This window comes from Anopheles funestus, chromosome 3RL (assembly GCF_943734845.2).
Source record: "Anopheles funestus chromosome 3RL, idAnoFuneDA-416_04, whole genome shotgun sequence".
NCBI lineage: Eukaryota > Metazoa > Arthropoda > Insecta > Diptera > Culicidae > Anopheles > Anopheles funestus.
This window is the reverse complement of record NC_064599.1, coordinates 547,733-574,828: the sequence shown is the minus strand read 5'-3', so window position 1 is coordinate 574,828 and position 27,096 is coordinate 547,733. Positions and strand designations below refer to the sequence as shown.

General features: G+C 41.1%; 1 protein-coding gene across 9 annotated transcripts; it reads left to right on the top strand.

Annotated features, from left to right (window-relative positions):
- The first annotated feature begins 350 nt into the window (after positions 1-350).
- On the top strand, positions 351-27,081 carry LOC125769238 (kinesin-like protein KIF13A). Of its 9 annotated transcripts, none has more exons than XM_049437828.1 (15): positions 351-524; positions 2,317-2,571; positions 3,128-3,215; positions 12,871-13,303; positions 13,840-17,266; positions 17,348-17,493; positions 18,641-18,691; positions 19,474-19,561; positions 19,638-19,724; positions 20,074-20,136; positions 20,435-20,932; positions 21,007-21,420; positions 21,717-21,853; positions 21,933-22,113; positions 22,178-27,081. In XM_049437828.1, the coding sequence occupies exons 2-15, from the start codon at positions 2,520-2,522 to the stop codon at positions 22,255-22,257; spliced, it is 5,745 nt and encodes a 1,914-aa protein (XP_049293785.1). In that variant the 5' UTR covers positions 351-524; positions 2,317-2,519; the 3' UTR covers positions 22,258-27,081. The 9 variants fall into 9 exon arrangements, with proteins under 9 accessions (XP_049293785.1, XP_049293780.1, XP_049293784.1 ...); XM_049437823.1 differs by having other exon boundaries at positions 351-551; XM_049437827.1 differs by having other exon boundaries at positions 351-551; positions 2,288-2,571.
- Positions 27,082-27,096: the final 15 nt, after the last annotated feature.

Sequence of the window (27,096 nt, the reverse complement as noted above, 5' to 3'; positions counted from 1 at the left end):
GCTTATCATGGCAGATAACATTTTTGATAATGGTAAATTTAAAATTCTCTCTTTGGATTTTGTGTTTATAAACGCTGCTTGGAAAGCTCGATACTCCCCTGGCGTGCGTATTCTATCTCGTTTTGTATACGCTCTCGCTCGACTATCGCCTCGCAACTATGCACCAATTGCACATGTTTTGCGGCCACGATTATGTGCTCAACCAACCAAGAAAACAATATGAGCACGACGGGTTTAAAGATGATACAGTAATTTGTTTTTGTAAAAATTAGAGAGAAATAGTGTTCAGCACTATCGCAGTTGAAAAATGTACTAATAGTGCCAATGAAGCGATACATGGAAAAGTGTAAATGTTCTCATATTCCAACTCACGTAATCTCACGCGCTGAGTTAATTTTTTCTCACCTTTCATGGATGGATTTTTCGCCCCGATCAGCTCACCAATGTGAGACAGTCGGGTCAGTTGTCAAAGTGAACTGTGCCAGGCAGGAGTTGTGATGGAATTGTTTCGTTTTCCGGTGCAGGTGCAATAAGCAATAAGAGAAGCAATTGTAGGTGTTGTATGAAAGAAAGAACAAATCGTGTGCCAGTGGAATGGAAAGAAAACGGCAAACCCTGAACAAAGAGCTTGTGAGACCGAAAGGTGTAGCAATTGGAGACCAATTCCCTTCCAGGCAGGGTGGATAAGCTAACGCTGTAGAAGGGATTCCAGAATCATTCATAAGCTAAAATAATTAGTGAAGAAAGGCACAAGGTTTTCCTTTGTTGCGGACATTCACATACGGAGTGGAAAAAGTTCTCCGTTCCATAAAATTCCAAAATGCTGGTTGTGCTGCTGAAATGATTGTTGTTGGTGGTATTGTATTGTGCTAGTGAATAAAGAGAGCGTTTGTATTGCGTCCACTCTGCGTATGCGTAACACCCACTCCGCTCATTCATTCTTGGTTAAAAAACCGAAGAGCCTTCTAAATGGGGAACTACGTAAGGGAAGAAGTTCGCACAACACGACCCGAAAAAAGCAAGATGGCGTGCTACATTGGAGGCCTTTCGCCCCCCGCTCAGTGTAATAAATCCCTTGCCTTCAGTCGAGAGGAATGGGGGTGGTCCAGCAAAATCCCCCCAGAGCGCCGTGAGATTTTCATCGCGCGCGCTCTCTTCCATATGGTTTTGCACGGCACACATACACACTTTCTTTCACGCACGCTGGTGTGTTGGTTTAGCTTGTTAACCCTCACGAGGCCACTGTTGATCGGTTACCCTGCACAATCGGCATACGGTGCTTGATTTTCCAGTTGAAAAGTCGTGCTGTGCACAAGTGCGCGTATGCAAGAGTATACGAGCTCGTGTGGGTGTGTGTGTGCGTGCGTGCGCGCGCGCGAGTGTGCGATTATTTATCTGTATGTGTAAAAGTTGTCTATTCTAGTAGGGGCAAAAAGGAAAAACGCATCCTTCAAAGGGGTTTATTATTGAATCGTTTTGTTTGAATGTAGCTTGCCGTTTCTGAAGAAGGAGCCTTGTGGCTGAGTGTGCGCGTGATTTGTGTTTCGGAATGTGTGTTTCCGACCAAGCAAGTGTCCTGTGCGATTTTTTGAGTAGGAAACCCCTTGTTCTGTTCGTTTTTGCACTTGTTTAAAGTTAGTTAAACGATTAGATTAAAAGTTCCCCAAAATACAACAAATGCGGAACGCAACGAGCGTCATTCTAAAAAAAGGTTTGTAAGGGCGATTTCATGTGCGTTACTGTTTTGGACTACCGCTCAACACTCAGTATAAAGCATCGTCAGTTGTATGTTTCGTCCTTGAGAAAACATGATAAGTGCTGTAAAAAAAAAGAAATACAGAGCAAATTGGATGAAACCCGTAGGAGTGATTAATTGGGTCAGTATTCTACACTACAGTTTCTGGATTGAAACCCCTTCACAGTGTATATTTTGTCTGAGTTTTTGCGGACTACAAAAAGGCTTACACAAGATGCATTTTCCATAAAACCATAGATTACAAGTGTAGTTTATTTTAAGAGAGTGAGATTTATTAATCAACCGCCGTAATAGTGTCGATACAATCGAAAAAGAAAAAGAGTTCATTTAAAACAACAAGCCAATGTCATGAAACCGACAGTAGTTCGCTGTGGGCTCGTATTATTGCGTGTGTGCAGTTGATGTTTAAAATGTGTAAAAGTTTCGCTACTTGATGTGATTGTTCTCTATGCGTATTTGATTGGTGGTTGACCGCGTTGTGAAGCTGTGTCTCATATAAAAAGAAAATATAGTAAACTTGTGTTTATCTAGTCGATGTACGTCCTCTATTGGTGATTTAGCAAGGTGTTTAGTGTTTCGTGTTATTAAAGCGTGCAGTGAGTGAGTGTGTGCGTCGCAGGTTGCGGTGGGTTGCGTTGGGTATACCCCCGTTAACTTCATTGCATCCTCTCTACTAAACACATCTGCCCCAATCACTGTTGGCTACTAAAGCTGCGTCGATAAGGGATCCAGCTATACCCACAAAAGGAAAACGGATTCAAATATGTCGGATAAAATCAAAGTGGCCGTACGGGTTCGTCCGTTTAACCGGAGAGGTAAGCGAATGCAAATAACAGACAATGATATTCGTAGAGCGAAAGAGACAAAGCGATAATATCGTCTGGGAAGTGTCGCAAAGTGGATGTGGAAAAATGTCAATCGGTCTGTGTATGGTTGTTGATGGTGCTGCTGTTTGGTCGAGTGAATTACTCATAGCTACCAATCATCACACACCGCATGAAACACACTCCTCTACAGCTGACGCAAGATAAACAGCGGAGGGGCAATGCAACAAAGGAAGACAATTTAGAAATTTGTCATGACGTCCAATTCATTAGTCAGCTTTATAGGGAATTGAACTCAGTCATTGCTAAAAAATAATCTAGCAATATCCTGAATGGAAAATGTTTACAGTTGTAGGTGCCGATCGTTGACCTTGTTGAACCGAATCCGGAAAATATTCGGTGTTTTTTTCAAACTCGTTTACGCGAAACCAACCATTGGCCATGCATTGACTTTGTCACCTTTCGACGCAAAAATATCACGCTTCTTATGATGTTTGGCAAAGTTTTCAACTTATCCTCCAATTTATGCGCCTTTCTTTCTTTACAGAACTTGAGCTCGCCACAGAAAACGTCATTGAAATGGATGGCTATCAAACGATTTTGAAATATCCTGCCAGCTTGGATAAGATGGAAAGGTAAGGCCGATTCGTCTCCTATTACAAATGCATACACGTACACCACAGCAATCCGTTGGAAACGTCAAGGTGGGCATGAAATATGCAAGTTTCACACAACTCAAAACCGACGTCCCATGGTGGAAAACTCGACAACGTGTTCCGAAACCAAAAAGCCAAATATGCGTGTACCGTGCGCGGGGTCGAAGCTTTCTAGTTTGGTCGAGGTTAGAATTGTTAGAATGGGCCAGGTAGGGGACGTTAAAGGCAGCAAGAGAAACGCTAGCGGAAATCAAAACAGAAAATTATTTAAGCGCACGTTCTGCGTTCACCTCAGCACACGCAAGCAATAGTGTGGTGGGAAGGTTGATCAAGAAGGTAGATAGGTCCTGAAAGCGTTAGAGTAACATAGAAAACCGAACTGCCTAGTCCCTAAGCTCGTGACTCCTTTAGGTTTTTGTTATCATGCCTTGTAGAGAAATACGAGGATAGTACAACGTGGATGAGGTTATTGGGCGGTATTAGCCGTAAAGGTGCGGGCTGAGTTTTTCCATCGTCCCTCGTTTCCATGCATGCGACTGAGGGATTGAAAATGATCGTGATGGACGGTAGGTGGTTTGGCATAAAATACTTACGAAAGAATCGAACACCAAACAACTTCCAGTCGGCATCTTGCGAACCAATCCAGGGATCTATGAGAGTGATTGCGTCGATACATTTGGGACCAAACTCATTTGTTATACCTTCATTGTATTACGGTATTTAATGGATTTCTCAATCTTAAACCCTTTCGATGTTGGTGATTCGAGAATGAGAATTCTAATCAAGCATTATTGAAGAATTGATAGATAATATATTTACTTGTTGAAGAAGTAATTACAGAAGTAAACAGGTTACCGGTTTGTTCATTGCGTTTGATCTAATTAAGATAAAATTAGATATTGTAAAACTAAATTGATCATATTTCATATAAAAAGTTATAGGGCACCAGTTATAGCGAGTTATAGGAATAGAAAGGCATAGTTGTTTGAGTTCTTCAAACAAATATCGATCCACAAATATTATTCAGCATTTTCTCGAATACATTTTCTGGGTCATTTTAAATGTTAATAAAAACTTTCGGTTTCGGTAAATGGATTTCATTCCCATGGCCGGTAAAGCCTTTAACAGAGCATGTTCGATTTTGTATAGAGTGCAGATCAACGTATCGTGCTATTAGTGGTAGCGGGGCCGGTTCTACATAACAAGCCGGGAATAAATCTCACCTGGGCTGTTCCCCATATGCAGGACTAGCTATGCTGCTTCGAGTAAAAACAGTGAAAGCAAGCCAGAAACGATGAAAAGCGAACACTGGATATATAATGAGTATTCTATTAGTTAACCGTTTTTGAAGTTACTTATCAGGGTTTATTCATAATTCATTATGATGAAGTATTACATTTTATCCCCCGTCGATCCCGAAACCGTCGAAACCGAAGGAATGGAAGCATGTATCGAAGGTTTCTTTTAAGCACAGTTTACTTGTGTTTAACGTTATACCACAGTATGTGGGTATAAACGTACTCTATATCATAACACTCTGATCCAACATTACGAACCTTCTATCCGGCGCAAAAAAAATCATTCCAACATTCCAACATCGACTTCCCAGACTGTACCAAAAAGAGTAGTAGTACATGTCCCATTTTCGAAAGCACTGTTGTGAGATTGTGTCGCAGCTATTGTTTTTCGTACTTCATCGATTTTCTTCATTCAAGCCTTGCGCATCCTGTGCGAAAGCGGAAACGGAGGCTCTGTAGAGGTTTTCTGAAACGCTGTTGCGCCACGTTTATGAGTTTTCCGCTTCGTTATCATCGTTGAAGCTGGTGGAGAAGTGTCCTTGCTATAACAATATACGCTTGGTAGTGTTTCGTATAAAAAAAAAAACAATCAGGCCTGCTGCCAGGTGAATGGGACAGGTTCGTTGTTGTGGGGGTGTTCATGGAGAACGCGATGTTGTCATTGGTCTCAGCGCAAGAAATAAAACCACCTCGCACACTTGCACATACACGTACACGCATATCGCAATGTTGCAACGGAAACGCTGTCATCGATGGCTCCGCATACCTTTGAATGTCGTCAGGCGCCTCTTTCCTTTTTCTATAGCTCCAATTGCGTGGCTGGTTGATACGAAATCGAAAATCGACCCAAAACTACCCGTACCCCACTGGTCCGTGCTCGATAGTGTATGCGAGTGGTCGTTTGTACCGCTAGAATTCAGTACACCTCACGGCGCTCGTGGTTCGGAATGTCTTCGGTTTGGTTTTGAGCGTACTATTTTCTACCTCTTTTCCCACGTGCATGTCGTGGGTAGTCGACGATTTCGGTTATTGGTGACTTTTCCGCGTTAGGGTGCGATAAAGTAGTGTGTGCCATCGAAATGGCCGGTGAAGAGGACGACGATGACGAGGTGGTACTCGAAGTTATCCAACGGCAAACTCATCATTCACCACTGCCAGATGGCAAGAGACGTTGGGTTATCTTGCTCGACCTGGTACGGTGCTGGATTCGGACGGTTTTTGCACTGGCACGAAACCGTATTGCTCAGGCGATGCTGTCACCTTGGGCTGAAAATAACAGTTATTTATTTTCGTACAGTAGCATAACTACTAGTAGCACTAGTAGTAGCACGATAACTACCACGAGTACTACCACAACCATCTGCACAGGAAATGGACGGTAAGTCTCGCATTTCAAACACATCATCTGGTGGACAGAACCCGGCAGGTTGGCAAGCTCAAATGGCGAATGGCAAACGGACGAAAAAGTGCAGGTGTCCGTGTGCATCACGGTTTGCTTCTTTTTCAGGCTATTATCAACTAACACCACTGAACTGAATACTCGCATCATTATACGATGGTTGTGTGGAAGGTCATTCATTCGCCCCTGGCGTAAAAGGACACACCGAAGAAGGAGAAGAAGGCAAAACAGTTGTCGTCGCTGTGTTCGATCAACCCCTTTGCACAATCCAAAGCACGAAGATTTTGAAACACCGCGCAAGCAATGATGGTTGTAGATACAACCAAGCTCAATAATGATTATATTCCGACTGTATTGTCAAGCAATCACTTCCTTTTCCTTTTTTCTGCAATCAATAATTCAGCCACGGGTTTCATTAGGGCGAACCGCTTCTGGTAGCACAATACAGGGTTTTTCTATTCGGTTTAGACTAGCCGCACACTTTTTCCTATTCGGCGCACTTGATTAGCAAGTAGCATGTGTGTTTGCCTACCTGCGTCAAAAATCAAGTGCGCAGAGCAGGAAAAAGTGTGCGGCTAGTGTAAACTGAATAGAAAAACCCTGTAATGGTGAAGTCTTCTTTACACGGTCCGAAATGATGGAACACGTTTGGGGATCATTAACATTACAATATCGTTATGAGTCAATTTTGGAATTAATAAAATTCTAGTTTCCATCAATTGTTGCGGGGTGTTGAAAACTTTGACCGATTTTATCGATAACCCGAACTCAACATAATGCGTTTCAACCCTCCTTTAGTTACTTTTTTTTATGTTATCTGTTCTTCGTAACGGTGTTGATATCATGCTTTTGCTAAGACCTTCACTTCTCGGCTTGTCATTCGAAGGTGTGCTGCTTCCGCATGTGTGGTTAAGGGTGTCAAAAAGTCAACAAAATTAGCACGAACCCGTCAGTCATTCGTCCAAACCTTTCGTATCTCTGCCTGGTGATGGTAGAAGAACAGAAAAAAGAGATTTTCGAGACGAAACAACCCTTTGGAGCTGTTAAATTCAATCTCTTCCGTTTTTCACACACCATGTGATTGGGTCTGGATTTGCATAGAAGGGTAGAAAAAGTACAATTCATCGTGCATATGTGCCATGGCATTGCATTATACAATGCATTAGAACAGAGTTTCAGTATCGAGTTGCCAACTGTTCCTTTTGAACCAGTTCACCAGGGGTCTAATATTTAGCAATTTGATTGCTTTGAGGTACTGCTACACAGAATAAATAATTCGTTGTCGTTCCTTTCTGCTGCATTACCTTCTTTCTTTGGGTTCTTTACAAGGTGGTGTACGGATGCAGTTATATAAAAAATAGGACAAACTATATTCAATGCTTTTTTTTTGGAACCGTGTTGGCATCATCTCTCTTCCAAACGGTCCTAGGGCCAGTAGGGTTTGGCAGGAGACGTCTTCGTTTTTCGCTTTTTTTTTCAAACGAGGCATTTGCCAAAGGAAGACAGAGAATAGCTTACACACATAATTCGATGCCATCAAGTCTGGAGCGGTCGTCGAGAAGAAAATCGAGCGCCTGTAAAAGGAGAAGCTATCAAATGCTTGTTTGCCAATATCAGCGTCTAGTAGGAGACTTGCTATCACCTCACAGGAAGGAACATCTTCTTTCTCCCCACATAATGGAACCCAGTGTCATTAAAAGAGTCGGAAAGAGTTGGTGTACGCTTTCCTGTTTGTCGTGTTGTTTATTCCTTCATGAAGATAGTTTGCGAATACCTTTAGGGAAAACTTTTTTTTTGTTTTGCTAAGATATAGCACATCCCATCCTCATGGGAGTTATAAGATATTACGCATTTCGTGTTTGTATTGCTTGGCTTTTGTGTCTGTGAAGATAGATTATCATAGCGATATCAGACCGAAGTTTTTATCATATTTTGTTGACTGTTTTTTTTGTTTCTGGGTGCACATGAGGAAGAGACGACCCCAAAGTGTCTGATCGAAAAATGAAAAATGTGTGTTGCTTGTCTTGGGAATGTCAATCGATCGGCCACGCCATCAGAATCACGGAATTTGCTCAATTAAATGAGCCACACAGTTAGCGAAAGGCAACAGCAACATCGCACCCCGGTATTTCACAAAAAAAATCAATATATTTGACGTGTATTTTGCTCACGGTAGCGCGCATAGTATTTGTGGTGCAATATTTAGTGTTCCTCACATGGCCTAATTTCTTATCACTGTAAGCCTCACGACGCTGTAGTCGTGTAAAATATATATAGGTGTACAGGTTTATGGAAAGTTTTGTTCGGTATCTTCGTCGGATCCGATCGTGTCCGCAAATTGAGGGTTCAATTCTCCGACGTAAACGAAAAACCTACAGCACTTGGTGAACAGCTTTGCCTTTGGCTGTCGCCGCCAACAAACATCGCGGTCGGGCACACGATGGACGTGTTCAGGTCAGCCAGCGAGATAACATACATTTCAAAAGGAAAATGCAAGTGCTTTCCCCCCACCCGATCCCCACGACTAGTCGCACGCGGCAAACGTTAGCGTCGAGTGCTTGAATGTTGCATTTCTACCTGTCCAGTCTGGGCTTATTGCTATCAATTTGCGATAAGAGCCACCGAACCGTAAACCAGTTTCACCAGCACTTCTTTCGCGATAGTGTAAAATAGAACGGTTTAATTAAAGTTCGCTAAACACTGCTATTTTATTCAACAGCGTAAAAATAAAACGTATACGTAAAGAAACTGAACGTCTACCTTCGAATAAAGTTTAGTTCACAAAAACAATGTTATTGTTTTAACAAATAGATCCATTTAAGATTATTTTATAAACAAACCACTAGATCGCATTAATGTATGTGTGTGCAACAAAAGTTTTGACTAAAAATAATAAAGATCGAAAGTTGATAAACTGTATTATAAAAAAATATAAATAAAAGTTATCACGTTCAAAAAGAAATCGTTTCGGATTTCTGTGTGATGTTTCAAGTTTGAAGCAATACGTTACGTTTGATGATGATAGGGACATAGAAATTAGTGATTCCTAAACTCATGAAATGTAGAAGTTATGAGGTTACAGGATACTGTTTATTTCCCGCTTGGTTTCCTGTTTTATGCGTATGCGAAAGTAAGAAAATCTTAATGCCACAATGTTCAATAATTTATTTGCCCGAATTGGTCAGTTCCCCTTACAAATAGCGTGCAATTTAATAGAGTTCTACTCCACGAAGGGTCAGGGATGCGAAAAATCGCCTTGAATCAAATCGGGCGAATAGTTTTCGCTCGTAATCATGACAATCTTAGTGCACGGTCTTTTAAAGATCATTCAACAGGTCCCCACACACAATTCGCCGGAAGCATGAACGCAGGGATATAATGCCATCTGACGATTAGTTCGTTGCTGTTTGCCACTAAAAGTTTTCCGTTCTTTATTTCTTTGTTAGGCAGTATGTTTATGGAAAGTAGAAACTGACAAGACATTACATTTTGAGCAGGACGAACATGCAAGTGGCGTGAAGTAAATACTCCTTCGCATAAAGTTGCTTTAAAACTTTTACGTACGTTTTCCCGGACGATGCTACTCTAATTCAATCATGGATGAGTATTGTGTTTTCATTGCAAAAAAAAAACAAGCAAAACTTAGAATGATTATGATGATGATGGTCGTGTGCGAAATAAAAAAAACATACTCCAAACTGCTTGATGTTGATTTTGCACTGGTTGTGCGAAGATCGTTTTACATGATAACTGCTGTTTTTGACGGCTTTGTTAGATACATCCGGTGGACGGAAAAGCGGAAAAATCACAACACCTGCAGAAGGTGGAGAGGTTTGTACGAAATAAGAGGCATGATGAGGTTCATTTTATGGCATTTCATCACGCAATTCCAAGTGTACTGGGTTCTGGTCTCTTTAGTGGAAGCAGAATCCTAGAATGAGTGGAAAATTAATTTCCACCCGACTGATAAAAGGACAAGCCATTCGTATGGAAGGGCACAAATAGGAGAGAAGCCAAGTGAAGTCGGAAATAGTATGTCCCTGTCAGTCAGTCAACGAGAGCGGATCGGGGATATGATGGGGGTCGGTTAACAGTTTTTCACGAACCACAGGTGTGGCACAAACTCTTCGAGCCGAGCGTGTTCGGGAAGGATTTTCTAATGTGTGACTTTATTTGCGAGTCGCCTGCCCAGTATTGCCACCTGGTGCAAGCTAATATTTTTAATTAGTTTGTCTCATAAATTCCTATCGTGATGGAGCAGCGAGAAGAAAGGTAGCGGTGGCGAGAACTATTTCCGTCGATAAATGGTAACGAATAAATAAACCCATCAAGCTCCCTAGAGGATTGTTAATACGATCTTGGTTGAATCGCGGTGCGAAACAGACGATTTGTGTTCTGATGAAATCTTTCTGATTAGTAGTACGTTAGAATAGTATTTTTTGTGTAAAAAATCAACAGTTCATACATTTTAAAATACAATTTATTAAATGATCGAAATGTTTTATCAACAAATTAAAATTTGATCTTTTGTGAACTAGTTTAATTAACTGTATTGTTCTGTTTGTATTACACACTTTGTATGTGTGTATTAATAATATCAGAGATTTTTTGGTTTGTTAAATTTTCCTTCTTGCTTCAATTGTCAAACGTAAAATACAATGCGAAAGTTTGAAGAGAATGTGTTGTACTGTGTGCGATCGTCCCAAAATCCAAGTATACGACCTACACACAGGCTGCTCTTTAGTGCGTAACTGCATTAATTACTTTTTTTTTTCGAGAGCCACAAAATGAACCAACACAACGCACGACCAACATTCGTATGAAGCCCCTGTGCTATACAGTAATACTTTATCGTCGTAAAGATAAGTAATTTACCATGGAATTGCACCGTGTCTTTTTAGCCGCGTGGAAAGCCTAACTTTCCAACCGACGACGGTGATGGTTTGTTCGATGTAAATCTAAACATTAAAGCACTGCTGTAAAACAAAAACGTACCGGTTCGTGCGTGTCAGGCACAGTGGCATATTTTTACACCGGATTTTCTCATTTTTTTCAGGATATTATGTTTTCAATTTGCTCCATTTTCTTCTAATGAAATTGTAATACATATATTGAGATGTTCTAGTGGTGTAGTAGACATCAGCAATATACGTTATGTGACAAATCAAATCGAATGAATGATAATCGTTTGATCGTAACCATCCATGGGATGGTTACGTGAGGCTTGAAATGTCATACTCTACATACATATATTTCGCAGAGACGGTTGTTTCCATATACACAACACTAAGCAAGTGTCCCTAATCGAAACTAAGCAAGTGAAACAAAATAAATTGTTATATTTAAGAGGCCATCCGTGTAAGTCATGCATTAAGATTACACAGATGCATTAAGCGATTACATGATTTGGCCAGAAACAGAAAAAACATACTGAAAAAGCGGCGTATCCTCAAATAGACAGCGGCTTGTTAATAAGCTTTACTTTATTCGGTCCATGGAGCGATGGAAATCCAAAAAGGAGGAGAAAAATAGTTTTCAACTCGCGCATATGTGCGGTGTTGTGTGTCTTACCGAAGGTGAGATCTTTTTTCTAGTTCGGCAGTTTGAACGAAACCTTGGAAGGAAACTCTCGAACTCTCGAAAACACTGTTCAACCAAATGAAACGAAGGTGGTTCAAAGTATGAAACGAAGGTGCCTAAGCCACGTCACGCGCCTACAACGAATGAAGCAGAAACATGGTGTCCGATTTGTTTGCTTCCTTCTTTGCCTGCTTGTGTATTTGTGTGTTTGATTTTTTCTTGCCAACCATTTCCCTCATCGAACCACAACCTTTACGAGGTTGCCCACCTCGGGCACCCTCATTGGTGAATAAAGATCCAAAAAATAGTAAGTGGCTTTTTGGTGGTACCGGGAGCTCCGAAGCAGCAAAACCCCGCTATAAAGAAAAATTACTGGCGCAATTGGCGCAACACAAGCAGCAACAAATGGAACGCTCGGAAAACTTACCCTCTCTTGGCCCGACTGCCTTGTCTTACCTTATCGCTTGCTCCATCATCGAGCTTGTATGCGTTTTTCATTACATCGACTATTAAGTTTTTTTTCTCTCTTTCGTTTTTTGGACGATGATTTGATGATGGAACCTTGGTGCGTTTTTCTTTCTTCTCCTCTGTCATACCGAAGGGGCATTTTGAAATAGGCTTTGTGTTTTGCAAAAATTCCGGTCTCATATGCAGTTAATGAAGTGCCGTTTTAAATTTCTTTCATAACATAAATAAAATCGTTTTCTTAGAAGATAGAAGGCCTTCCGTATGATCAAATAGCAGACAGAAGATTTGTGGGGTTTATTTTCAATTCGATCGAAAGTATAATGTTGAGATAACTAAAAGCACAAGTGAAACCTCCTAACAGTATTAGACGTGATGTCCGTTATCGAAGGTGCTGGAAAATTTTATTGAAGTAGACTTTGAAATAAAAAAAATATTCCAAATATTCCTCTGTATCCTTATACTACCGTAAATTTGTGGGAGCAAGCTTTGTGATTGTATGAAACAAAAATGGTTTCTCGTGAAACCTTTTTTAAACTGATTTAAGTTACTGCATTCCGAAAGCAACACTACATATTAGCGACAACCTTTGTATGAGAATAATCATCTATGATTGCTGCCGTATCATCGACAGACTGGTGTATTGCTGCCTTTGTGATAAAAAGATTATGATGGTGTTATAAAATCCGAAGCAGCGAAATAGAGGCGAATGTAGAAACTAGAAACTCAAAGCCTCTATAAAACAAACGAAAACAGAATGGATATGGCGCCATCGCTTACAACAGCAACGGTGCGGCTCGTTTTTTATCACCATTTTTTGATATTTCACTAAAACCCAACTTCTACAATACGACAAAACTAATAAACGGGTTTGCACTCTATTTTGTTACAGGAAACCACCGAAGATTTTCGCCTTTGATCACTGTTTTTACTCGACCGACGCAAACGCGAATAACTTTGCATCACAGGAGCTGGTCTTCAACAACATCGGTCGAGATATACTAGAGAATGCGTTCCAGGGCTATAATGCGTGCATCTTTGCGTACGGTCAGACTGGATCGGGCAAGTCGTACACGATGATGGGTAGTCAAGAAAGCAAAGGCATCATACCGCGGCTGTGTGACGAGCTGTTTGCATCCATCGCTGCCAAACAGACGGACGAGCTTAGCTATAAAGTGGAAGTGTCATACATGGAGATCTACAATGAAAAGGTGCACGATTTGCTCGATCCAAAAACAGCCAAGCAGTCGCTGAAGGTGCGCGAGCATAACGTGCTCGGTCCGTATGTCGATGGATTATCCCAGCTGGCAGTCACCTCATTTATGGTAAGGACGTGACGTTACCGAAAGGTTCCGCATAAATAAACTAGCTTACAAGTTTAGGAGATACAAGGTACCTAGGGGAGATTTTGGGTACCTATATATATTGTATGTTTTGTTCAAATTGTAGTATAGACGTTATACTTGTAGAATCATTATTTAGTTGATTTCGCGATCTTTTGGGAAGGTTTAGTGTCATTGTAGTAGCTTTGTCCTTTTATCAGATACGCGACGATAATAAATACACACATCGTTGAATCGTGTGGAACCAGGAACAATTTTGTATGCAAGTCAAACCCTTCCATGTTTTCAAACAGTTTGTGGTGTTACCTATAAAAGTTTATATTTTACTCAACGCTATTGTCACTCAATTGTTTGGCCCGAGCTCAATTATGCTACAATTGATGTTGCCTTTGGGAGGGTTTGTTTGCTCGCCGAAGCGTGATTCATCGATTTGACTCATCGGTCAAGGCTACTAAGGCAGTGTAGAACTAATTTATTTTGGAATAATGCAGCATACAATGTTTTCCTGTTTGTTTTAGGATATCGATAACCTGATGGCGGAAGGCAACAAATCGCGAACGGTCGCGGCAACGAACATGAACTCGGAATCGTCTCGCTCGCACGCGGTCTTCACGGTTGTTCTGACACAGACACTAATCGACACATTATCTGGGGTCACAGGAGAAAAGGTATCACGTGTTTCGCTTGTGGATTTGGCCGGTAGTGAGCGTGCAGTGAAAACCGGAGCCGTTGGAGACCGGCTCAAAGAGGGTTCAAACATCAACAAAAGTCTTACCACACTGGGTTTGGTGATATCGAAGCTAGCTGATAGTACAGGAGGCGGTGGAGGGGGCAAGAACAAAGATAAATTTGTACCGTACCGTGACTCGGTGCTGACTTGGCTACTAAAGGACAATCTTGGTGGGAACTCGAAGACGGTTATGTTGGCAACATTGTCACCAGCGGCCGATAATTACGAGGAGACGCTGTCTACGCTGCGGTACGCCGATCGGGCAAAACGAATTGTTAACCATGCCGTGGTGAATGAAGATCCGAATGCCCGTATCATTCGTGAGTTGCGTAAGGAGGTAGAAACGCTGCGCGAAATGTTGAAACATGCGACGGGTAACAATTTCGGTGACATGAAGCGCGTCGACATTCACGATAAGCTAGCGGAAAGTGAGAACTTGATGAAGCAGATCTCGCAAACATGGGAAGAGAAGCTAGAGAAAACCGAACAGATCCAAAGCGAACGTCAGCAGGCACTAGAGAAGATGGGCATTAGTGTGCAGGACAGTGGTATCAAGGTGGAGAAAAATAAATACTATCTGGTCAATCTGAATGCGGATCCGTCACTAAATGAGCTGCTGGTGTATTACCTGAAAGAGGAAACGCTGATCGGTGGTCGAAGCAGCAGCGGTAGCAAACAGCCCGACATTCAGTTGCTTGGCCTCGGCATCCAGCCTGAACACTGTCTTATCACAATCGAAGATGGCGAGCTATACATGGAACCTATTGAGAATGCGCGTTGCTGTGTAAATGGCTCGGTCATGAGTGGTAAGACAGCGCTTCATCATGGTGATCGTATCCTCTGGGGTAACCATCACTTTTTCCGGGTAAATTGTCCGAAATCTGCCACAAACAGTGCGGCTTTGGGAGCTTCAGAACCGCAAACACCGGCGCAGCATCTTGACTATTACTACGCGCAAGAAGAATTGATGCAAAACGAGCTGAGCAACAATCCGATTCAGGCGGCCATCTCGCGGCTAGAGAAGCAACACGAGGAAGATAAACAAGTAGCACTCGAGAAGCAGCGACAAGAGTATGAGAAGCAATTCCAACAGTTGCGAAACATTTTGTCACCGACAACACCGTATGCACCATATGCACCATATGATCCGTTTCGGCTAGGAAAACTCCCTCCAAACACACCGACCGGCCAGCTACGCGTTGAAAAGTGGGCGCAGGAGCGGGATGAAATGTTTAAACGATCCCTCGGTCAGCTCAAAACAGATATCGTACGAGCGAACGCACTCGTACAGGAAGCAAACGTTCTAGCAGAAGAGATGGACAAGCAAACAAAGTTCAGCGTGACGCTACAGATACCTCCGGCTAATCTCAGTCCGAACAGAAAACGAGGCGCCTTTGTAAGCGAACCTGCCATTTTAGTGCGGCGTATGAACTCAGGCAGCCAGATCTGGAGTATGGAGAAACTGGAGAACAAGCTGATTGATATGCGCGACATGTACCAAGATTACAAGGAGCGTCATTTAACCGCTATGGAAGAGGCAAAAGCTAAGTCGGATCCATTTTACGAATCGCAAGAAAATCATAACTTAATCGGTGTAGCAAACATCTTTTTGGAAGTGTTGTTTCACGACGTAAAATTGGAGTACCACACACCGATCATTAGTCAGCAAGGAGAAGTTGCGGGGCGATTGCAGGTGGAAATTAGTCGGGTGGCTGGTACCTTCCCACAAGATCGTATGTGTGAGTCAGCGTCCGAGAGTTCCGCGGATAGTCATGAGGACGATGAAGACTTACCAGATACACCGTCACCGCCACCAACCGCCAATAGCAATCAAATCAGCTGTAGGATTAGCATCAAGCAAGCGTCCGGACTGCCGCTCTATCTGTCCAATTTTGTGTTCTGTCAGTACTCTTTCTGGAACCATGAGGTAGCGGTTGTGCCGGCAACCAATCAAGAAGTCGCTGGTCACAACCAAAATATAACGTTCAAGTTTGACCACGAAGCGGACTACGTGGTGACGATGAATGAAGAGTTCATGGAACACTGCACAGATGGTGCACTCTCAATTGAGGTATGGGGCCATCGCTCGGTGGGATTTTCACGCATGAAGGACTGGGAGGTAGAGCAACAGCAGGCCAAGGCACGTTCCCTGGCAGATCGTTGGGCAGAGTTATCACGCAAGATCGAGCTGTGGGTTGAGATCCATGAGCTGAACGATAATGGTGATTGGGCGCCCGTTGAGGTTCAGTGTGCACGCGATATGCTAACAGGTGGAGTGTACCAGCTACGACAAGGGTTCCAACGGCGCGTAATGGTACGAGTGAAGCCAGTGCAAAACTCTGGTACGTTGCCTATCATCTGTCAATCGATCATCAATGTTTCGATGGGATGTGTAACTATGCGTTCAAAACTGCAGAAACCGATGGACTCGTATCAAGAAGAAGATCTTACGGTGCTACGAGACAAATGGAGTGAAGCTCTTGGACGCCGACGTCAGTACCTTGACCAGCAAATACAGCGATTGATCAACAAAGATGATAAGACGGAACAGGAAAAGGAACGCGAACAGAGTTTGGTGAACCAATGGGTTTCGCTGACGGAGGAGCGCAATGCGGTGTTGGTGCCAGCTCCTGGGTCCGGCATTCCTGGTGCACCTGCCTCTTGGGATCCACCGCTCGGCATGGAACCACACGTTCCTGTTCTGTTTCTCGATCTCAACGCAGACGATTTGTCAACGCAGGGTCTGTCAAACGACGAGGTCCCTCTGGCTGGTGTGAATTCAATTTTGCCGAAAGAGCATGGCAATAAGTTCTATAATTTACAGATAATCCAGCACTTGGACAAGGATATTTGCGCTATTTGTAGTTGGGATTCATCCATTCATGACTGTGCGTCGCTTAACCGTATCACCGAAGCTAATGAGCGGGTTTATCTGATTCTGAAGACGACCGTTCGACTTTCGCATCCGGCTCCAATGGATTTGGTACTACGCAAACGGCTAGCACTAAACATTTATAAGCGACAGAGCTTTACGGATCGGTTAAAGAAGCTGCGAATTGGACGCGCGGACTCACTATCGTTACAATCAGGCGTTACGTACGAAGTGGTTTCCAACATTCCAAAGGCTTCGGAAGAGCTAGAGGATCGTGAATCGTTGGCTCAGATTGCCGCCACCGGTGACGATTGTTCGGCAAGTGATGGCGAAACATACATCGGTATGCTGAATCAAGCTGAACCATCGGAAGAAATAAAAATGATTCAACTGTTTGCTTATTTTTGTACATTTGCTTTTGTAGAAAAATATACCAAAGGAGTATCAGCTGTCGAGAGTATTTTGACGCTGGATCGTCTAAGGCAGAGTGTGGCCGTAAAAGAGCTGGAACAGGTGCGCGGACCGGCACTTTCTATGCGCAAGACGGCCAGTGTACCAAACTTCTCACAGGTACGAGACATTTGTCAAATCTACCACTATATTACCTAGATCCCGTGCCTTCCATGTCCTGCGCTCGGATGGAGCTTTGATTTGTATGTTTTATTGTACGAACGCGAGGCTATTGTACGCTCTACCGCTTATTATGCTAGAAGCTTTGAAGTTAGCTGTGTGCGATGGAACTGGAGCGTTGGGCAGTATGCTTATGCCTGGGTGGACTCTGGCAACCGTTCTCTCCGTTTCGAGGTTGTCATCGGGTATCGCGGACGGTCGTTGCAATTACGGAAAAATAATTTGGTCAGCTTTTTCTGTGTGCACTCTGGACGGCATTTTCATTGCAACACAATCATCTTTTGTGTCACTACTTAAATGTACCATGTGTGTTGCTCCATATCGCATTCATACAATTTTATCTGGCAAATTTATTTCAGTTTGTCTTTTTTTCCTTATTAGCAAACGCGGCTTTCCTTTTGCATTATACAACTTATTGCTCCTTTTTTCAACTTGCCCCAATTGTATAATCGGTATAAATCGCATTACGCAATATTTCTCCTAAGTGGCTTTTATTCGTTTCCACTTGCTCATGCTGCTGCTACTGTTGCTCGTGTACTACATTTAAATCGAATTGTACTCTTCCCCCTTATTGCTATTCCTCCTTCCAACCGATTTGCCACCTACCTCAGTTAATGCGGATTCGTTCATAGCGTCTATAAATTTCTTCTAACAATTGTTTTTGTCTCTTTTTCTCTTTCTCTCTCTCTCTAATTCTGTCTTCTGCAAAAAACATCTATCTGTGCCTTATCAATGTGTGCCTTGCCTTTCTCCCATCGTTAAATTACAATGTTTATAAAAAAACGACCTACCCTGTGTGTTTCTTCATGTCCGTCATAACGCTTTAATGAAATTAAATGTTTCCTAATCTAACGATAACAAATCTCATTGTGCACGCGCCACTGCATTTCAAAATTTCACTTTTTTTATGCTACTCACACAACATGAAATTCTTCATCCTTAAAACATCAATTCTGCTGCATTTTGTAAATTTTGCTCATCGATAAATGACACCATCGTTTTTCACGATCGGGCACGGTTGACGTTGTTCAACTTTTTTAAACGTATAAAATAAAATGCGTGAATTCGTAAACGTAAACCCCAAAAGGCCGTAAAAGATGCCAGGGATCTAAGTACGAGTCTCACCACCTCGAGGACAGTAAGTAGACGCTAGCTAGGCGGAAAATCGTGTTTTTAGAGTGTGTCTATGGATGTGTGTTTAGGTAGTAACGCATTCACTTTCTTTATATTGTTTCTTGGAAATATGAATACAGTCGAAATACCAGTAGTATTTTCTCTAGTATTTTTAAGTAGTTACCTTAATTAATGGCGCTTTATTATCGATGATTTAGAATATTTCGTGCTGCTTTGACATACAAGTATAAAATATGTTGAGTTTGCAAAGACGTCTTGAATTTTCAAAAATAAGCGTAAATCATTCACGATACATTATTTTCACATATTAGGTATGAGTTGAACTAATCCAGCGAATGCAATCGAATTGAAAAATGCCGCATTATATGACAGTGCGCATATGGCAACTGAAAAAGCGCCAGAAATTAAAATAACAGCCCAAATATTTTTTTTAATAACTCGAATGTAATAGATGTATGGTTTATACATAATTATTTGATGATTTTATTTTCTATTCGTTACTGTATTTTAAATTTTTCCTGTAAACGTGATCAACGCGGTTTTTTTATATTACGAATAGCAGAGAAAAAACCATCTGATCGAGGCTTTATTGTGTTGTATGTATATGCTGTAGTAGTGATTACATTAAGGATTAGTTTTTTAATTCAACTTCTTTTTTCTTTTATCGTCGTAGAAACTATATTTTTATCCAATATTGGAAATATACGAATATATCGCTGCCATGAGCTATAGTTTGCCATTATTAAATTCTTCGGTTGTTAACCTATGCTTTCCAATTATTTGCAGATGAGATTCTTCGATGCCTCGTTCGAGTCGTTGTTGAGCATTGGACGTTCAGAATCGTATGCTGATTTAAAAATGGGCATTAACAATGGTAAGTGATGTTTACTTTGTTTGGGGCGCGCTGCTATAGATTGTTAATACGAATGTAATTATTTCGTTGTCTACAGCGCAAAGCACGCGTGAGATAGCTAACAACAGGCAAAAAATGAAAAACAGCAATGGTGAGGAATCCTCCAGCTCGGGTTACGGTGCAGGTACGTACGACAATAGATTGCAATAAGAGTCCATTTGTCGTGTCTAGCTTTTCGTCACATCTAATTCACCTTGACGTGTATTTGGTGTAGCGTCTATCTAACTTGTGAATGAAGGGAAGTAATGCGATTGTGTTAGAAGCTCCTTGATGACCTTTTTGTAAATCTACTATTACTTACACGTTTTACCCTATTTCTTGTGTCTTTTGGTGAATTTTGAAAAACATAGGCAAAGTTAAAAGAAGTCATTGGTCATTAAAAAATGTAATACAAGATAATTATTCCTCTATCACATTCACTTGCTGACACTTAATACTTCTACAATCTACACGCTCTCACAAACGGAATGCAGCTCGCCCCACATTCCTCAATCTTAATATCAATCTGAACTCCTTGCGACTTCAGCCAACTAAACGTATGTAGCCCAAATTATTTTGTCGTATGCGTTTTGCTGATTACAATCCTAATGTTCGTAATTGTTCTGTTTGCATTTTTTGTCTATATTTGAATATGAGTTTGCTCTTATATTTGATTTAGTAGTTTGTTTTAATGTAAGCTTGTATATTTTTTCATGTGTTATATTTCAGCGCTATTCATCTTTTGTTGTTTTCGTATAACTTTGATTTTACTAAAAACGCTTTTACATCGGTGGAGTATAAATTGTACAAAATTAGTTAATTTCGAATCAAATGGTTTGTTTCTTCAATTTTTAGCCTCACCAGCAGCAAGCAAATTGGCCCAAAGGATGACGACGTTGCACGAGGAACCGTTGATTAAGCAGATCTGCTACGAAGAAGAAGGAGAGGACCGGTTTAGTGAACCGGAGTATGCCGATTACAACGATTTCTACGAACAGCCAATAGGCAAGAAGCCGTCACTATCGAAGATGAAATCATCGTACACAGTCGAATCCTTTATTGATATCGATAAACGTAGCCAGTCGACTGCTGTCGAAGCGATGAATTCGATCGGGGTGACCGGTGTAAAATTTGCTGGTAAGACGAAGGCAGAATCATCGTCCATGGGTGGTATTTCATCGGCGCCGGTGTCGGGAGGCACTGCTGGTAGTCATGGGGCGAAATATCAAACAATGACGCCTAGCATGAGTTCGTCCACTTCGAGCGGCTACGGTTCTCAAGCCGTCTCGTGCACTAACCTCACCAACGATGACACGTACTCCATCCGCTCACTAAGCGCCGGAGAAACTCCAGGTTAGTATGGTAAAACTCAATCTGTGTTGGAAAATATAAACAAACGTTCTTTGTGCGCTATGATATTCCCTTAGATACAATGTCGCCGTCCAAAATGCAGGAACAAATTTTGTCTGTTAGCACTAATGCCAAATCGGAGGACGAATCTGTGACTTCTCCGACGACCTCAACCTCCGTTTGTGAGAATACGCTAATGGCAGGGAGCATGAACAGCTATAGCAGTAGTCCACCAACGCGAGTACCGAGCGACATCCGCAATCGTGTGAATCCGTTCCTTAAGGATGCCAATTTGGATGCGTCTGACGATGGCAGATCAATCGAATCTGTCGAACACGTGAAACAGCAACACTTCAGTAATGAAGATGATGAAGGAATTGGCGGCGAACAAACTCAGTCTGTAGATTCAACGACTGCAAGCGAATCGATGCAAATGGTTGACGAAAGTGAAGAAAATGAAAGTTCAGCAAACACCAAACACTCCTCAGATGGTATGTGCATTTTACGATTGTTAGCAACCGATTTATATTCATATGAGGCTTGCAAAAGCAATTTTTTTTAGCATTTTAAAATAGTTATCTTTTGTTTGTTTTTCAAAATGCTCATTTCCGTTTGCGATGGTCCATTCACAGTTCATTTGACTGTAAAACACAGCATTTTAGGTATTTTGTTTAAACTCTAGCTAACTGTTAGTGGCTTCGTTTTTTCTTATATGTATCTTACACGTGAAGAGAATAAGCATTAAAAACAATCATTTTGTAAGCTATGCATTTATTTCCATTTTTAGTGATGGAAAGCAGTTTCTCCTCGACGCCTGGAAAACAGGAAATATTTCCGGATTGGGTTGCGGTTGGCGAGTCCGTGCTAATAAGACCGTATAATACCAGCGGTGTAATTGCTTTCATCGGTGCCACTCACTTCCAGGTAAGAGCAACTCAATTTCACACTGAAAAATAATCAATAGATTTACTTAAAAATGTTATATTATGCCTTCTTTTCACAGGGAGGAACTTGGATCGGAGTGGAACTGGATACGCCAACTGGGAAAAACGACGGTACCGTGCAAGGCATCCAATATTTTGATTGTCGTCCAAAGCATGGAATTTTTGTGCGGGTCGACAAACTAATCCTAGACAAACGTGGCCGTGCAATGCGTGAGCTGAAGAAGGCAGAGAAGGTGAAAGGTTGGTTGGCAACAGTCAATATAATGTGTCCAAATGTCTTACTTCTCATGTGTTACTATTCTAGCCGAGCTAGCTAGTGGCAAAGGGGGGCAAAGATTATTGACGGGTGGTGCTGGAATGACAACAAATGGACCACGTAAATGATACGCGTTCCATCATGGCCTCAGTAGTACGCAGTGTACGTCGAGGCCGTTCGCGGGCCGCAAGCGATTTGTTCCGAAGTCCGCTTCCATTGCAACATTTAACCGCGGTAAGTAAAGGAGACACCTCGACGATACCATACATACATAGCATACCGATCGAATAAAATGAAAAGTCAAACGGCGATGAGATAGAGGCAGTATTGAAATTTTCGCAATCCGTATGCATGCCTATCTCGAAAGACGGAAGTACGAAACGAAAAGTGAATCGATAAAGAAAGGCCGCTTGATCGAAAGTGTAAATTTATTTTGTAAGTCCGATGCAACAAAAACCATCCCTCTTCTATCAAGAAGCTTGCTTTATATTTTGAAGATATGTTTTTTTCCTATACGCAAACTAGAAGCTCGTTGGTTACGGAGTGATCGATACAGAAACTTTAGAAAAACGCTTCAATAGTTCAGCAACGAATGTTCTACCGCTCTAGATAGTGAATGTGATCTACTCACCACCCCAAATTGATGACGATTTAAGTAAATTATGGTGTTTATGCATGTTATCTTCGCCATCCTGACTGTATGAAATTAGACTATTGCAACTATCATACCATCATAACGAGGATGCACGAACTAATGGAGCTGGTCAAAATCGGTGAAATTGATATTACATACTGGCTCACGACACGAAAGTAAAAAATGTTATACATCCGGTTGTGGATAAATCGAACGTATCTCACTGGTTCGTTTCTCACACACTACCAGCATAAACAAATCTGTATGTTAGTTACACTTTGGTGTGATCACATATTTCCAGCCAAAAGTAAACAAAAACAAAACTGAATAACAAATGACTTGCCATCAACAAACGCGAACTACTGAAGTTTATTGTTCGAATAATTAAAAACGTACATTTTTAGCCTATCGGCAGGCATTTTGAACTGTTTGAACTCGATTCCATCCCGCTTTCGATAGAAAATTCAAATACAATCTATACGTTTTTCGTCCATTCAATGTGAAGCTGTCGGTAGATAATAGGAACAATTTCATAGCAGAAGAGAGCTAGACAAATGATAAAGTAGTATTTTCTGAATGTATCATATTTTTTATTTATGTTAGGAGGAAACAATAAAGCACAACGGCTTAAAAGGGAGGACAGCAAGAGTCTTAGAAATTAGAAGTTGGTTAGCAAGATAAAAATGAAAATGATAGTGGTTCATTTGAATTCTGTCCGTAAGTACGTATGTGATTGATTCCGTTTGTGCAAAACCATTAATTCCATTGCAATAAGAGCAAGATTCCTTCCGTTGCAGCGCGGTGTCCTCGGTGGTAGGAAAGCAGCACATGATCATATTAGAGCGCTAGAAATGAAGCAGCAATTCGTCCAATCGAACGCTATTACTAGTCTCTTGTGGTGGTATTAGACGGTAACGGACGAACATTCTAAAATGTTTAGGAGACTGAAGAGCTCCAACCGCGAGCAATAAACATTCCGTTTCGCGTATGGACAAAAGGTTAAAGTGATTGTATGTGTGTATGAGATGATAGCCTGGTAACAGCGTATCCTTTACGTCGTCTTAGATAAACACTGTTAGTCTCAGGTTACTAATCTGCACCATCTGCAGTTCATTGTACGCAAATCTGTGGACCGAAGGTTGCTTGAAGAGGGAACAGTACTGGATACTATGTCACCAGATAGTATTGAGAACGTTGGTATCGAAAAATGTTTGCTTTGGTGGCTAAGGTACCACTAATGAAGTGCTTAGCTCAACTGAAAGCATCAAAGCCGTGGAAAGGATTGAGGTAGAAGAAATGTCCTTTAGACATATGACGTAGGTTTGGTATTTGGTAAACGGATCATTCAATACATTCCCAAGTAGTTGTTGGCACTCAGCTGACGTGATCTACTAAACTCCTATGGAAAATGACGTATTTTGCTTTCAGTATCATCAAAGATATTTTTGGACATTTTATTTGCTAGTGGCTGTGGGAAGCTTTCCAGCAAGAAGCGGCCTAAAGCATGCCCAAAAGCATGTCGAAATTATCTAACAACTTTGAGAGCAACACAGATAATGAACGAACGTGAATGTGTAAACCTGTACTTGGATTTCTTCAAGCTCCTTTCGACTCTTACAAGATATGTTATAAAACACTGATAGTAAACAGCAATTAAGTTTGTAGAGGATCTTAGATGTAGATAAATATGCAAAATTGAACACCAGTGAATCTTATTGAGGAAAATGCTGCTGGTGTGTAGGTTCAGCGGCTGTAGAAAATCCTGTGCACAGCATAGTAATAGCATCGAAAAACAAACGGAGGTAGTATTGGATAGATAGAGTCGTAGATTGCAACAGTAGCATCTGTCCTGATTGGCATCCTTTGTCGCTGGCCTGTAGCATGTAGACATCTAGTATCAGCAACAGCAGCAGTAGCAATAGTTGAGCACTGCGGTAATAATCCTTTGTATAGTGATTTAGTACCACTCAGAAGGAAAAAAAGTGCGTCATAAAGTTAATCGTTCATAAAGAAGCGCGAGAGAAATCCTCACAGTCACGTGAGCAATGAGAATTTTTAAATCAGATTTCTTATCGTTTGCGGTATATCATTTATGCAATCTTAAACTTTACACAGCAATGCAGTTTATGCTTAAATGCAACACGCAGCAAAGCCTCAAATCGGAAACAAATCAGCAATATTTGAACAGGTAGTAATTATGGTTCAGATGAGATAATTAATCACTACCTATCGAAAATGGAAACAGAAGTTGCAATAGTCTGAGCAGGAATGAGAAGGTTCTATTTTCCACGTTAGGTGATTTTAACTTGTAACTAGAGTAGGGAATTGTGATTTAGTTTTTTTAAGTTAGGGGACAAATTTTGTGTTTAACGTTCGCTCAAAATGGCTTCATTTTTTCGCACTTGGAATGTCTTCATATTGGGAAAATAAGTTACGTTTACTATACATTTGTTCATGTTGTTTCAACATACAACAGACACATGCTATAAATCACGGTTCCGCTTTGCCAGGTTACCGGAGTGTAGTAGAAAGGGGAGGGAGGTGGATCATCCTCTGTATCAGTCCTTTGTTATTGTTACGCTCAATATTATAAAAGAAAATGGTGAGTAGTACCATACAGTTGTGTGATTTTAAGCTTACGTTTCTTTAGTTTTCCACGATAAAAACAACGATGTTAGGATGCTTTATTTAGTAACTATTAGAAGGAGACTCGATTATGTATATATCTATGAACTGTACGACATGTGTGCGTTAAGATATTTTTGGGCAAGCTGCTGTTAGAAAATGCACACAGAATTCATATCATTTATAAAGCAGATGCTGCTGCCGAAGACGAAATCGTTTGTGTATATTTATTTTTAATGCCTATGTTATGTTTTGCGTGCATTCTCTTTCTGGTCTGTAGTAGTACCATAAGATTTCCACGCTCCGGTTTTACCGGATGCGCAACGATGCTACGATGTTACACTAGAAAAGCGAAAGTCTCTTTCAGACAGTATTTTACACAATCATTGTTACTAGCGTTTCGAGGAGTATAACTATTTCTTATCCTCAACACTACCCTACCATTCCTACTCCCCCCCTTTCACAATCTACCTTCCCAACTCTATCCAACCGTTGGGGAGCGAGGAATCATAAATGTCATAAAATAATCTATGTAATAAAATGAAGTTGTATAGTAAAGAATGATGATGACTAAGGAGCGCTTTCTGGCCCGAAAAGTTGACGGGTTGTTGCAATAAAGGTTATGATGGTAAAGGCTGAAAACTTGCATGATAATGATAAAAGGTGGTAAAAACGCAAACTGGGTAGACGTATATTCCCCATATCGGACGTGGAAGGAAAGAAATGTGTTTTGCAGAAAAGTCCATAGGAACAGTGAGGAAGCGTGTTTATCGAGTAATATCCCATTCCGTCGCACATACCCTCCCGCTCGCCCTGGCGTATTAAGAGCAAACAGATATACAAATTATTAATCTTTACCAAAGGCGAGTAAAACAATAATATTACAGAGAGGAAAAGAACGCATTGTGAAAATATTTGAGAATCTAAAGATAGAACAACACAAACAATACATAAATCCTGAAATAAAAGTTTAGTACAGTCGAATGAATCACGCGGTCAGAGAAATGTGGCGGATGATGAAAAAATGAAAAACAAAATCCACAAATCTATTTTTCTAGACTAGTAATAAAAATATGCGACGTGCACGTATATGTGTGCTTGCGTGTGCTGCATGCCACAGGAGGTCAATATTGAATGGGTACATATTTAAAGCAACAAAACAAAAACATATACAGAGAAGCTTGCTATTAAACAAAAATTAAGCAATCGAACTTTTCATTTCGCGTGAGATGCGCCATGCCATAACATTACTCCAAAATGACGGAAAAAAGTTTCCCGAACATCCGTGTGAATGTGTGGGAAATATATCCTTTAAAGTAGGCTACAAACAAACACAACACACGTCACGCTCACTTTTTCAACTTGTCTTGGAGGTGGGACTCAAGCAGCGATGAGTGAATCGTTATGCAAGATGACAACAGTATCGCACAGATATGAAGAAGAGATATAACAAATCTAGTCATTAAGCGTGATGGGTTTTCGTCATTGAAATCTACACAAGGAAGAAGGAATATAACACAAACCAACAAGAACATACAAATTACAACTCAAAGCATGAGCAAAAACAACAGGACATCAAAATAATCGTGAAAAATAAAAACATAAGCAAGCGAAGTAACAACAAAACAAAGATTAATACTTATAAACTGCTTATTCTGTAATTATAATAAAAAATAGTCGCAACTCGAAGAAACCTTCAAGCTGTTTG

What these genes read in the sequence shown, in the direction of transcription:
- LOC125769238 (XM_049437828.1), top strand. Translation starts at nt 2,520, where the DNA reads ATGTCGGATAAAATCAAAGTGGCCGTACGGGTTCGTCCGTTTAACCGG. An exon ending in TGGCAGTCACCTCATTTATG is followed by an intron (nt 13,304 to 13,839) that starts GTAAGGACGTGA and finishes TGTTTGTTTTAG; the next exon opens with GATATCGATAACCTGATGGC. An exon ending in AAGCGCCGGAGAAACTCCAG is followed by an intron (nt 20,933 to 21,006) that starts GTTAGTATGGTA and finishes ATATTCCCTTAG; the next exon opens with ATACAATGTCGCCGTCCAAA.